General features: G+C 43.7%; 1 protein-coding gene and 1 long non-coding RNA gene across 2 annotated transcripts in view; both read left to right on the forward strand.

Annotated features, from left to right (window-relative positions):
* The window catches only part of LOC310770367, a 193,056-nt gene that overhangs the window by 37,150 nt on the left and 143,554 nt on the right, over window positions 1-12,352 (forward strand). The window lies entirely within an intron of this gene.
* KDR (kinase insert domain receptor) overlaps window positions 1-12,352 on the forward strand; it is a 48,260-nt gene that overhangs the window by 1,365 nt on the left and 34,543 nt on the right. The window contains exons 2-7 of the mRNA XM_083630096.1: window positions 6,332-6,422; window positions 6,961-7,157; window positions 8,427-8,569; window positions 9,013-9,181; window positions 10,893-11,047; window positions 12,055-12,229. Coding sequence (XP_083486222.1) covers window positions 6,332-6,422; window positions 6,961-7,157; window positions 8,427-8,569; window positions 9,013-9,181; window positions 10,893-11,047; window positions 12,055-12,229 — 930 coding nt within the window. The remainder of the gene's footprint in view (window positions 1-6,331; window positions 6,423-6,960; window positions 7,158-8,426; window positions 8,570-9,012; window positions 9,182-10,892; window positions 11,048-12,054; window positions 12,230-12,352) is intronic.

Consider the following 12,352-nt stretch of genomic DNA (forward strand, 5'->3'; position numbering starts at 1 on the left):
GCCTTGGGGGCTTTCTCTGTCTCGTTCTCTCCCCCCTCCCCTCCGCATTTCAGCTGAGCAAGGATGTGGCTGGCTGAAGGGCTCAAACTTCTTGTTGGGTCTTTTTTAGCAGCAGGGAGAGAGTCCGAGGTTGGAGAGTAAGGAGGAGAGGATTTAGGGCCCTGGCTCCAAATCTCCTCCTGTCCCTGCAGGAGGATCACCATGGGTTCTCCAAGAATCCCACTTTCAGGTCCATTTCACACAAGTGTCCCCACCCCCAATCCTTTTTTGTGTGTAAGGGTTAAAAAAAATTGTAATCTGTGTTTAGATTCGGTGAACCGCCCTGAGACCTGCAGGTATAGGCCAGTATATAAATTCGATAGATAAATAAATCTATTTTAATATTTTAAATAGATTTTAACTTTTCTGGGACAGGAGCCCGCCCTCTTTGTCCTCACTAAAGTACCACTCACACTGATGCTGCAATATTGACCATGGCACTATGCCATCATTTGCAAATAATGTGCATGTCTGCACATGTTCGTGTTGGTATGTTAAAAAAAAAAAAGGACCACAGAGAACCACTCTGTCAATTACAGGGGCAGGGATGGACATGCATGCAGTCTTCACATCATCCTTAATAATATTAATATTGATGCTGTTATCACAGGGTTGCCATATTTCAAAAAGTGAAAATCCAGACACAAAAGTTGTTGACCATTTTTTGGCTAAGTTGTTGAGCTTTTTTGGGGAGGAGGGGGCCAAAGTGGGTGAGCTTTATTGTTGTTATTATCATCATCAGTGTGTGACGTGCTGCTTTTTATACATCTTTTCCCTGGCTCAGAGGTGACATTCATTTTGTGAAATACCTCCCAAAGTCCTTGCCAGTCTTGCTTTACCTAACCCTTTGGGATTATTAACCCATTGACACTGCAACCAGTGATACCAGTAGTGATACCGCTAGGACTGGGGACGGGGAGTGTGTAAAAGGCAGGGAGCCAATCCGTAGTAGAGCGAACGATGCAATGATAAATGGAGCCGGAACCAACGAAAGGCTGAGACAATAAATTCTAGATTCACCACCATCCATCCCCCATCTTTAGTTCCACAAAGCGCATCACTGAGTCTAAGGCTGACAGCAACTAAAACTGATGGAATATGCAGAGATGGCGGAACTTGCCAGAGGAATAAGTGATCAAGTTGAGAAACTTTTTTTAAAAAACAGAAAATGTGTTGAATATATGAAGACAAATGGTAAACAATTAAAAGCGTTAGCAGGTTTGACATAAACCCAAGCAGTAAGAAATAGCTTAAAGGACGTACGAAGGATACATTTGTGAACAGGTTTGAATTGGTGATGCAGTAAAAAATAAGAAACTGCAGAGAGGGAGGGAAGCCGCAGAAAAGGTAATAATTTCTATAGTTGAAACATTGTAAAATGCAAAAATGCAAAATAAAATTTAAGAAGAGACTTAAGGATGAGGATGCTGAGAGGTTGTGCCAGTCTCTGGGCTGGTAAGAAGGCAGGCGGGTGGGGCAGGTTCAGGGCAGGCTGAGGTTTTGTGGCACAACACCCCATTTGCCCTAATGGGCCAGTCTCCACTGAGCGCTACATCCTATAGCAGCAAAGTCCATGACAAAGGGCACGCATTTGCATGTTCTAAGCCATTAGCGCCATGCACATGCAAAGGTGACAATGGTGTGAGTTAAAAAACAAAAGATAATGCAACAAGGGAAAAATCCAGCCAAACAGCAGTACACTACCTGGGATAGCTCAGTCGGCAGAGCATGAGACTCGTACTTTGAAGATCGTGGGTTCGAGCCCCATGTTGAGTGAAAGATTCCTGCTTTGCAAGGGGGGTTGACTATAGAAGACCCTTGTGGTCAGGGCTGGATTTAGGTTTGATGAGGCCCTAAGCTACTGAAAGTAATGGGGCCCTTTATATAGCAGGTGCGGCCCATTACTTACATCATAGGAGCCTACACAATACAAAACACTGTTGCTGTATGTAGGCTTTATTTTGTTTTTTATCTTTTTTTTGGAAATGTACATCCAGTTCCCCCCCTTTAAATTTGTTGGGGGCCCCCAAGAGAGTGGAGCCCTAAGCTATAGCTTGTTTAGCTTATATGTAAATCGGGCACTGCTTTTGGTCCCTTCCAATTCTACAGTACCACTGACCAAATGCTAACCCAGCAAGTTGGGTTGGCGGAAGGAGATTCTTGGGAGATTTGAACTAATCATTCAAACTGCAATGTGGTTTGTACAACGACAAAGGAAAGCAGCAGCAAAACAGAAGGACTGTGATTATTTGAAGGAGGTCCCCAGGACACAGCTTCTGTGGCCATAGGTAGATTGAGGTCTACCAAGTGGCATCTAGTTTTATGTTGTTGGTGCTAATGATGAGGTGGTGAACATTGCAGTTAAGGAGCAAACCACTCGTGCTGCTAATGGTCTGAAGGGCTAAAGGCAGTGGCAGACCTCGGCTCCTCAAATTACAGTGACACTTTGTGCAACACCAAAATCTAGCACCCCTGCCTCTCACCTTCCTTAGGGTGTCATAGTTGCGGTGTCTGCTGCAAAGCCCCAAGAGTTCAACACTCGGTGCGAACCGACCAATCACGCTCCCCTTGATCTGCCTTTGCTAAAGGACTCTTTTGGCTTGCTTATGGTGCTTTCTTATTGAAAGCTGGATAACTAGAGTGTTATTGTTGCAGTGCTGTTCTATGTGCTGCATAAAGTATGGTATGTGCTGTGCATGAAATAGGTGCTTTCTCATATTGGTGAGCAAATGATCAAGGCTCTGGGAACATCACCCCCAATTTTCCCATTAAGCCTGCTTTAAGGAGTTAAGAAAAGACCTGCGGGATCATACCAAAGGTCTATCTAGTCCAGGCTTCTGTTTCGCACAGGAACCGATCAGATGCCTTTCAGAAGGCCACAAGCAAAACCACTGTGTCTCTCCTCATGGTTATTCACCAGTGACTGGTATTTCAAGCAAGATCAGAAAGGAAGAGCTAGACTTCTTGACTATTTTGAACAATGTTTTGTTGTTGTTTAGTCGTTTAGTTGTGTCCGACTCTTTGTGACCCCATGGACTAGAGCACGCCAGGCACTCCTATCTTCCACTGCCTCCCGCAGTTTGATCAAACTCATGCTGGTAGCTTCAAGAACACTGTCCAACCATCTCGTCCTCTGTCATCCTCTTCTCCTTGTGCCCCTCCATCTTTCCCAACATCAGGTTCTTTTCCAGGAAGTCTTCTCTTCTTATGAGGTGGCCAAAGTATTGGAGCCTCAGCTTCATGATCTGTCCTTCCAGTGAGCACTCAGGACTGATTTCCTTAAGAATGGAGAGGTTTGATCTTCTTGCAGTCCATGGGACTCTCAAGAGTCTCCCCCAGCACCATAATTCAAAAGCATCAATTCTTCAGCGATCAGCCTTCTTTATGGTCCAATGAACAATGTTAGGTTTCATATAATTTACTTTTTCTTTTTAAAATCCCCCTTCCTCCTCCCACACCCATTATTGCTTGTTTGGCTTTCATTGGTGATACCCAAATGGGAAGATAAATCTATGCTTGGCATCATTTTTATCTTCTCTGAGCTTTTGTGATCCACATAAATATATGAATTTGGCAGGTTTGCTCCAAGGATATCTGAGATGAGAGATACATTTTGAGCACAATCTTAGCAAATGTTTTGTGGAAATCAGTGGCAGATTGCAATGCAGAGTCCTATGCCTGTTTACTCAGAAGTAAATCACAGTAAGTGGGCCTAGGGCTGCAGCTGTACAGTTCTTGCTGGATGGCTGCTGAGTTTTAGGGATCAGTGAAACAACAATTAAATAGTTAAGATGATAGATGTAGTGCCAGCAGTCACAATAAAATGGCTTGGAGAAGAGAAATCCAAGCAGATTTCACCACAGAGCAGATGATTTAGAATTACTGTTTATTAATATATTTACTTTAATGCTAGCAAAAAATAATCTAATATGAGAGAAGTAATTTCATATTAATAATAAATTTAGGATGAAAGGACAATGTGAGGTTGCAATTCTAGTTGTACACTTACCTGGGAGTAAGTCTTTTTGAACTTAGGGCCACTTTTTTCTGTGTAGACATGCTAACAATCCTATAGATGTTTTCTGGCATTCATTTTCCCCTTTGAGCCAGTGGCTGCCAAAACAGAATGTAAAATCTGTCTGAGTGACATACATTCAGATAAAAAGCAACTCATGAATGAAATATTACTGCCGTAGCCTAATAGTTATAGAATAATGGTTTGCCAATGGACCTTATTACAATTCCGTTTTGTCTTTGAATTACAGTCTTTCACAGCAGCATATTTACATTGCATTTCCCCCCTTCCTCTCCTTGTGTTTGAGTGTTTCTTTGGTATTGCTCATGGAACAGAGCTCCTGTTTCAAGTGACATATCAGATATGAATTACTAAAAGCATCGTTTTGGAATCTCAAGTGTATTTAGAAACCAGGGCTTCAGTTCTGGAAAGCCGTATTCTCGACTTCCATATGTAAGAATGTGACTTCCATTATAGGAAGCTGTCTCATCCCTGAGTCAGAAAACTGGCCCGCCTAACTCAACATTGTCTACAATGACTGGCTCACCAGAGGCTCAGGCAGGAGTGTTTCCTGGACCTACCTGGAGATGTTGAGGACTGAACTGGAGCAAATGAGGTCCTTGACCACTGAGCTATGGCCATCATTGAACTATGGATGCACTTTCATTTCTGTGGGGCACTAATCTGGCTTGCTGGACTTTGCCGTTGCCATGAGAGCTGACTGTGCCCAGTTATAGTCCACTTTAATGAATATTGTGGAGAAGGATCAATAGTTGCCTTTTAAAAAAGCTTGCCTGCCATGCCTTTGAGGGGGCATCATTTGAAAACCACTTGTTATCTTAACCCACACAATTAGTGCAACGAATGCTTGGAACATCTTACCTAAACACTTAGAACACCTTCCTTGAAATAGGTTTCATAGTAAGGTTGCCATATTTCCTGGACATAGCTGAAATATGGCATTCGGAGCCAGTGTCTGGGTGAAAATTGCTTCAGTGTGTGGGAAAATCCAGACATATGGCAACACATGTCGGAAGTCTAGCTCAAAACATGTCATTTGTTTTAGAGCTTTTGCAAAAAAAGAAAAAGAAAAAAAAGCTCAACTTTTGTGTATGGATTTTCACTTTTTGAAAGATGGCAACCCTATTTTATAGGAACAGATGAATTTTAAGCTCCGTGTAATTCTCAGCTCTTGGGTAGCAAAAGAAGCATCCTCTAAAAATCTGAGCAATAGGATTAAGTTAACTTCGAGAGGAGTTACTACAGCTTCCATCAACTTCTGTTCTGGACTGCAACCCCTACCGGCCCCCTGCCCATGCTAGCTGGGGCTGATAGGAGTTGCAATCCAAACCACATTCATATACAGTGGTACCTCGGGTTACATATGCTTCAGGTTACATACGCTTCAGGTTACAGACTCCGCTAACCCAGAAAGGTTAAGAACTTTGCTTCAGGATGAGAACAGAAATTGTGCTCTGGCAGCGTGGCAGCAGCAGGAGGCCCCATTAGCTAAAGTGGTGCTTCAGGTTAAGAACAGTTTCAGGTTATGAACAGACCTCCAGAATGAATTAAGTACTTAACCCGAGGTACCACTGTATGTTCATCTTCACATACACAAACTTTGCTGTTAATAGCTGCAGTGGGATCAGTCAGCTATTTTGCACACCAGACTCTCCCAGTTTAAAGACCCCTTCTTTAAGTCAGTAGTCTAACGCTTATATTGATGTGTTCCTCAGAATAATGTCGAATGAGGCTAATTAATTGGAAGCACTGGCAAATGATGAATTTATAATTAATTGGTTGTTGTTTTAAAAAAAAAGTAAGAAAAGAATTAAGTTGTTCCTGAGAGAATGAGATCATCATGTAGAGTCAAGTTCACTTCGTTTCAATGCCCCACATCCTTTAGTAAGACCTTGAAGTTAGCGGTGCAACAAAACAGGAACTCCACCCTTGCTGTATGAATTGCAGAGCTGAGTTGCTAGCCTCTGACCATCTGCCCATTCTTCCTGTTATGACAGAGCTCATGAATTTCTGTATGATGTGTGAAATCCTTCCTAATTTAACTCTTCAAATGCACAACCTCTATCCCATTGACCTGTGTGGATCAGGCATGGGCGCAGAATTTTCATACGAGTGAGTTATGTATGACACATATAATCACATTTTTGTTGAGTGTGTGTAATTTGGCACGTTCTTTGGTCTGGGACTGGGGCAACCCACTCAGATGGGCAGGGTACAAATAATAAAATTGTTACTTTTATTGTTGTTATTTTGCAGGCTCATCTGTTTCATTGGATCCACCATCCCTTAGCATCCAAAAATCTGTTATCACTGTAACAGCCAATGATACGCTACAAATTAATTGCAGGTAAGGATGAGGCATCACATTGATGGTTGTGTTTATAAAGTGTGTGTTTTTCTGAATCACCTTTCCCCCCTTTTTACTGTGACTTTCTTTGCTATCTTTGCATAATAGATGATAACCGAAAGAAAAGAATGTAAACAAGGAACCAAGGAAAATCCAAGTTTGTCTAAGCATTCCTGGTTCACCTGTTTAAAGCTTTAGGACAGAGATGGAGAACCAGAGGCCTGGGGGCTACATGTAGCCCTCTAGGCATTTCCTTGCAGTCTCTCGAGATTCTCACTTAGTCACAACCTTCCTTGGCCCTGATCTACCCCTTCCTTGAGCACTTTTGCGTGGCTGGAATGTGTCTTTTAACTGATAATGTCTCTTGCTGATCCCCATATTGAGTAGGTCAACACAGCTCCCTGCAGTTTGGGACTCTTCTTTAGGGTGCGTGACTATGGACTCCCCTTGGGGGCATTGCTATGGGGTCTGCCATGATAAACTCCTGCATAATGTCAAAGTTTACCATTACTCACACCTCTCATTTTTTCCACCTTAGTGGTGAAAGAGCTTTGGAATGGCTTTGGCCTAACAACCAGACCAGTGCTGAAAACCGAGTGACGGTGACAGACTGTATAGACAATGTCTACTGTAAGATGCTCACTCTTACAAAAGTAACAGGCAACGACACGGGAGCCTATAAGTGCCTTTACCAAGACAACCATACAATGTCAAGTGTGTATGTTTATGTACAAGGTAGGTGCTGACCGGAGTGGTGTTTTTCCCCCTATTTAACTGTTTGGGAAATTGAAGATCAAAGCTGCAGATCTATACCTTTGCTTGTCCTGTTGGAGAAATGGGACTTACATCTGAGTAAACATGCATAAAGTTTTAAGGGGCTTCATAGAACTTCACATACCCATACTCTCTTGTGAGCAAAGAAACTTCTTTGTTGACCCTGGCATTTCCTATAGAGAGGACTACAGCTTCCATTCTCCAGGCAGATAATGGGTGCTTGGGGCTTTCTATATTTATGTTTATAATTGATGATCATAGAATTGTAGAGTTGGAAGGAGATCATCTAGTCCAATGCCCTGCAAGGCAGAAATAGGCAGCCATCCCATACAGGGACCAAACCTTGGTGGTCCCAGCACTATATGCTAACCAACTGAGCTATTGAGGCTCACTAAATTTATTAAAAGTTTCTATATATTAAAATAACACCAAGATGGTGTACAATAAAACCACTCAGTAGAAAGCAACTATTCAAAAACGATTCCATACCCAATAAAAACAATTCAATAAAAGCTACATATCCCAATTGCAGGAATTATTCGGTATCAAAAGAAATTGTTTCCTTGGTGCTCATAATCAGCAGTTAACACGGTAAGCTGGAAGAACCGTAGCTGACCAAAATACTGTAGCTGGGTTTAGCAGCAGTGGCTAAACATTCTGGACCTGAAGGCTACACCACCAGGTGGTAGATGTGACCAAACCCACAGCATGTGTGCTGCTGCAAAGGCCACACACATCACATTCACACACCAGAGCACGCAAACATGCTGGTGTCTGCATCAACCACGCATGGACACAGGTCAGACACAAGAGCCTACCTAGGAGTTGGGGCAGGCCCAGTGGGGCACAAAAATCACGCCTCTCCATTCTGTCTCAGCTCCTCTGGCAAGAGAGCAAGGACACCTCTGGCCAGACAGGATGTAGATCACTCTTTCTCCCATCCTCAGATCAATCATCCGGTTAGCAGGGGAATGAGGTAATCTCAGTCCTAATCATTGTGCTCAGCCGGGGAGAGAGTTTGAAACATGCCCATTTGCCCCCGTGCTATGATCAGGATACAGATCTGTTGGGGGTTCCACCTGCCATTAGTTCCTCTGTATTAGGACTCCAGCTTCCTAACATGGAATCACTCATTTACACTGTTGTATATCATTTTGCTTTTCAAATTAAGAAGTATTTGCAAACTGGTTGTACTGTATTTATTTGATCCCCACCCCTGCTCCCCTGCAGATGTTACAGACCTTCCCGATGGCCGGTCTCCGTTTGTGACTTCCGTTAGTGATCAGATTGGTGTGGTATATTTAACTGGAAACAAAACTGTGGTGGTACCTTGCCTTGGCTCCACGTCAAATCTGAACGTATCTCTGTATGCGGTAAGACAAAGGAATTGCTGCCTTTTGTCCATTGTTTTAGTAGTTCATTTAGTAGTTCATTCATGGCATCATGAATGGTACCAGAGCCATTACCATCCTCCCAGTGATGCTGAGCTCATTGGAGTGGGGATGGAGTAGGGCAAGGTGGCAGAAGCCCCACATGTTCATGTGCACTGTCACCCTAGAGCTTTCCTGACCTAACCCCTTTCTCCTTGACCTGTCCCATCGTTGTTCCAACAAATGCAGTGCTGCCACCAGAAAAGCACCTGCTGTCCCCATGACTAATTACTGCTGACACCTTCACACTTTCTTTACATTTGGAGGAGGGGTTGATGGCAAGAGACTGTGTTGACGGGGTGGATGAGAATGTGGTGGACAACTTGGACATCCTTTCAATTCTCTGAGACAGTTTAACTAATTGATATATCCTGGTGTCCATGCAGAAGTACCCGGAGAAAATATTTGTTCCTGATGGCAAATCGATTACATGGGACAGTCAGAAAGGCTTCACTATTCCCACCAACTTGATCAACGACGTGAGCATGGTCTACTGCAAAGCGAAGATAGATGGCAAAAGTTACCAATCTGTGATGTACATTGTAGTAGTTGTAGGTAAGCCATTCTGTGGCCATCTTATTTGTTACTTACATTTTGTTTAGCTTAATGGAAGGGGGTTCAGCAGAACAGCATGAAGTTGTGTTGCTTAACGTAACCATCATCTTTCTAAAACTAAAATGGTATGGATTGCAACTAACGTGGCTGTCCGATACTGTCTGGGTGAGAGTCAGAGGAAGAAACATGTCAGGGTACTGCCATTGGAACAGGCTAGGGAAGCAGAGGGGCAGTTGGGTTACAGGGAACCTCTGAAAATCTTGCGAAGCACTTCCTCTTCCTGTGGTGAGGAAAGCCACACCTCCAGTGGGGAAGAGAGGAAAGGACCAGAGGATGCTGCTGGGAGCCTCAGCACCACTCCTGGCCAAGCCGGCCAGGAGGGAAGCACGTCCCTTCCATCGCCCACCCTGCACAGAGGTGTAAAACGCAAAGAAGGAAGGAAAAGCTGGGGGTGACGAAGCTCTTATGTTGGGAGAGGTCCTGGAAACTACCACTCCCGGATTCTGCTGGCGATTGAGGCAGACATGAACTTGTGGCTCTGCACTGAAAATAGTGCTGCACCAAAATAAAACCTGTAAAAGACAGGTCTGAGTCCCAACTGATTACTCATGAGCAACCACCACTGCCATCTGACAAAACCCAACCAGTGGTGTGCAGTCAGTGGACTAGGCTAGTCCCCTAAGTGTTCCTCTGGCACCTCATTCCCAAAGCTTGGGAAACTTCTGCCCGGCTTAGGGAGGGAGGTGCAATGCTCACACGTGAAACATTCCCCGCCCCATCACCCTCTCAAGCTGGTGCCGCTAGCCCTAACTATTCCCCTACGAAAATTTCACCGCATGTCACTGAATCCAACCACATTCCTTAAATAAATGTGAAAACCAGCAGAGGACAATCTCTGGTCTGCCAGGCCTTCCGATTTGGCTGAGGCTGTTTTTTTCCAAGCGATGACCACCTGCTGTACGCCTGAGGATCAGCTGGTTGTCAGGGCTTGCAAAGGCCTAGGCACTGTTTGAGTGCCTCAGTTCTATAAATCATTTAATGTGTTAACACGAATAGAAGTTATTAATGTTGCAGTTGTTGTAGAAGGGATTATGTATTATGTTGTATAAGGGAATGTAATTGAAATTAATAAGATATTGGAACGCAGAAATAAAGAAAATCATCAAACCATCAATTCGGTATTTGAATGATTGGCATTAGTAATTGCATTATAATTTGGTACTGTTATAATGAGGCTATTATTGGATGGTAATTGAAAATTAATAAAAATTATTATCAAAGCAAAGGCCTATGCACTCTGCTTTGCAAGTGCTCTGTCAGGACACATGGTTTTAAACCGTGGAGGCAAAAATGAGTTCCTGGTGTAATTATGACACCAGGTGTGTGGCAGGTGGGCAGAGTGCTAGCTTTGAGAAGTGAGCCATTTTATAGCTGATTATTTTCATTGGATTTGTTGGGTTATATCAAACTTAGCCAAACTCAAAGAAGACCCACTGAAATCCACAAACTTAGTCAAGTGCATTTATTTCAGTGTGTCCTCTCTGAGTGTAACTGAAAATAATCATCAGTAAGATCAATCCAGGCCCCACTTCCCAAACCCCCTCATTTATCTGAAATTTCACTGTTTTGGTTGCCTCCAAGAATGGAGACAATTTTACAATGTGGCTTTGGTTCAACTTGTTATTCCTTCATTTTTCCCTTTTCTACTCAGGTTATAAAATTCATGACCTTATTATGAGCCCTCCTCACCAGGTAGAGCTGGCTGCAGGGGAGAAGTTAACGCTAAACTGCACCGCAAGGACCGAGCTGAACGTGGCAATCGTGTTTGAATGGGCCTACCCATCAAGCAAGACGACAGCAAGCAAGGTAGCTTTCCTTTAAAGATAAAACTCGTGGATTGAAGCCCAAAGGGTTGCCGGTCCTTTGCGTTGTTGCTGTCTAGCTCTCAGAAATGCATGGATAACAATGATACGTTTGGGATCATTAGAGCTCCCAACTTTGGGATGATTTGTGTGTAACTTAGCGGCAGTCACTGAAGCATTTTCTAGTAGGAATTGCCTTAGGATCGTGGTGGGAGCAGTGATTGGCCACCTCAATGGAAGCTGCGTAGCACCTCAGCTAGCCCCATGCAAGTGTGCAGTTGGTAACTGGCTAGCTGCTCTGTTGACATCATCAGCTGCTCTGTTGACATCATCAGTCTGCACCCATGCCAGAGACAGCTAGACAGTCGGCAACCACCACACACTCATATAGGAATGACTGATTCACGTCCTTCCTCCATTGCTGCCTTCTCAGCGGCACCAGTAATGCTAGGAATTCCTTTCCTTCCTGAGGGTAGCCAATAATTCCTACTAACATAGTGCTCCATCATATTGCTGGAGAAGATATATTCAGAAAAGCACATGGTGCTAAGAATAAGGGCAACCAGATGCAAAAGAGGACATGTTTCATAGTTGTTTAATAGCTGTTGAGGCCATTTCCCCCCCACAAGTGCAGGTGTTCAAACATAGTACCTTCTACAGAAATCTGATCTTCCTGCACAGTTGTCAAATGGTGGTAGCAGTAAGTTCACAAAAGTTACTGGTGTTGCCAGTCCACCTGGATATGCATTTCCAATATAAATCATTAGTGGCATGCCAACAGGAAACCCGTTTTTATCCAGATTGCAAAAGCATCCGTACCAACTCCCCTGGGAACAATCTTTGTTCACGCGGGTGAGTAGCTGTTTACAGATCTGTCTATAAAGGCACAGGAGCCCTGTCGTCCACCCCATCTGTTCAACGTAGAAAAATGTCCCCTACATTTTGTGTTACATGGGTGAGAGGAGGCTAAAGAGGTGATGTTGAAATCAATCCCTTTGAACTCCGTTACAGAAAAGCCAAGTTGTAATCAGGGATGCAAAGACTTCATCTGGTAGCGAAGGGAAGAAGACGTTTGTGAGCACTCTCACCATAGACCACGTGACCGTAAAGGATGGTGGTCAATACAGCTGCACCGCCTCCAGCAGCAGTATGACTAAGGAGAACAGTGTTTATGTCATCGTCCATGGTAAGGCATCCCCCTGGATTTGATACTTGTGCAAAGAAGATTCTGAGGGAGAAGAGACTCTGATTTAAATAAACCACTAGTAAAATCAAGACCAGTAAAAAATGACATGTTGGGGTGGCAACA

The sequence above is a fragment of the Podarcis filfolensis genome (genome assembly GCF_964270895.1).
Source record: "Podarcis filfolensis genome assembly, chromosome: 9".
NCBI lineage: Eukaryota > Metazoa > Chordata > Lepidosauria > Squamata > Lacertidae > Podarcis > Podarcis filfolensis.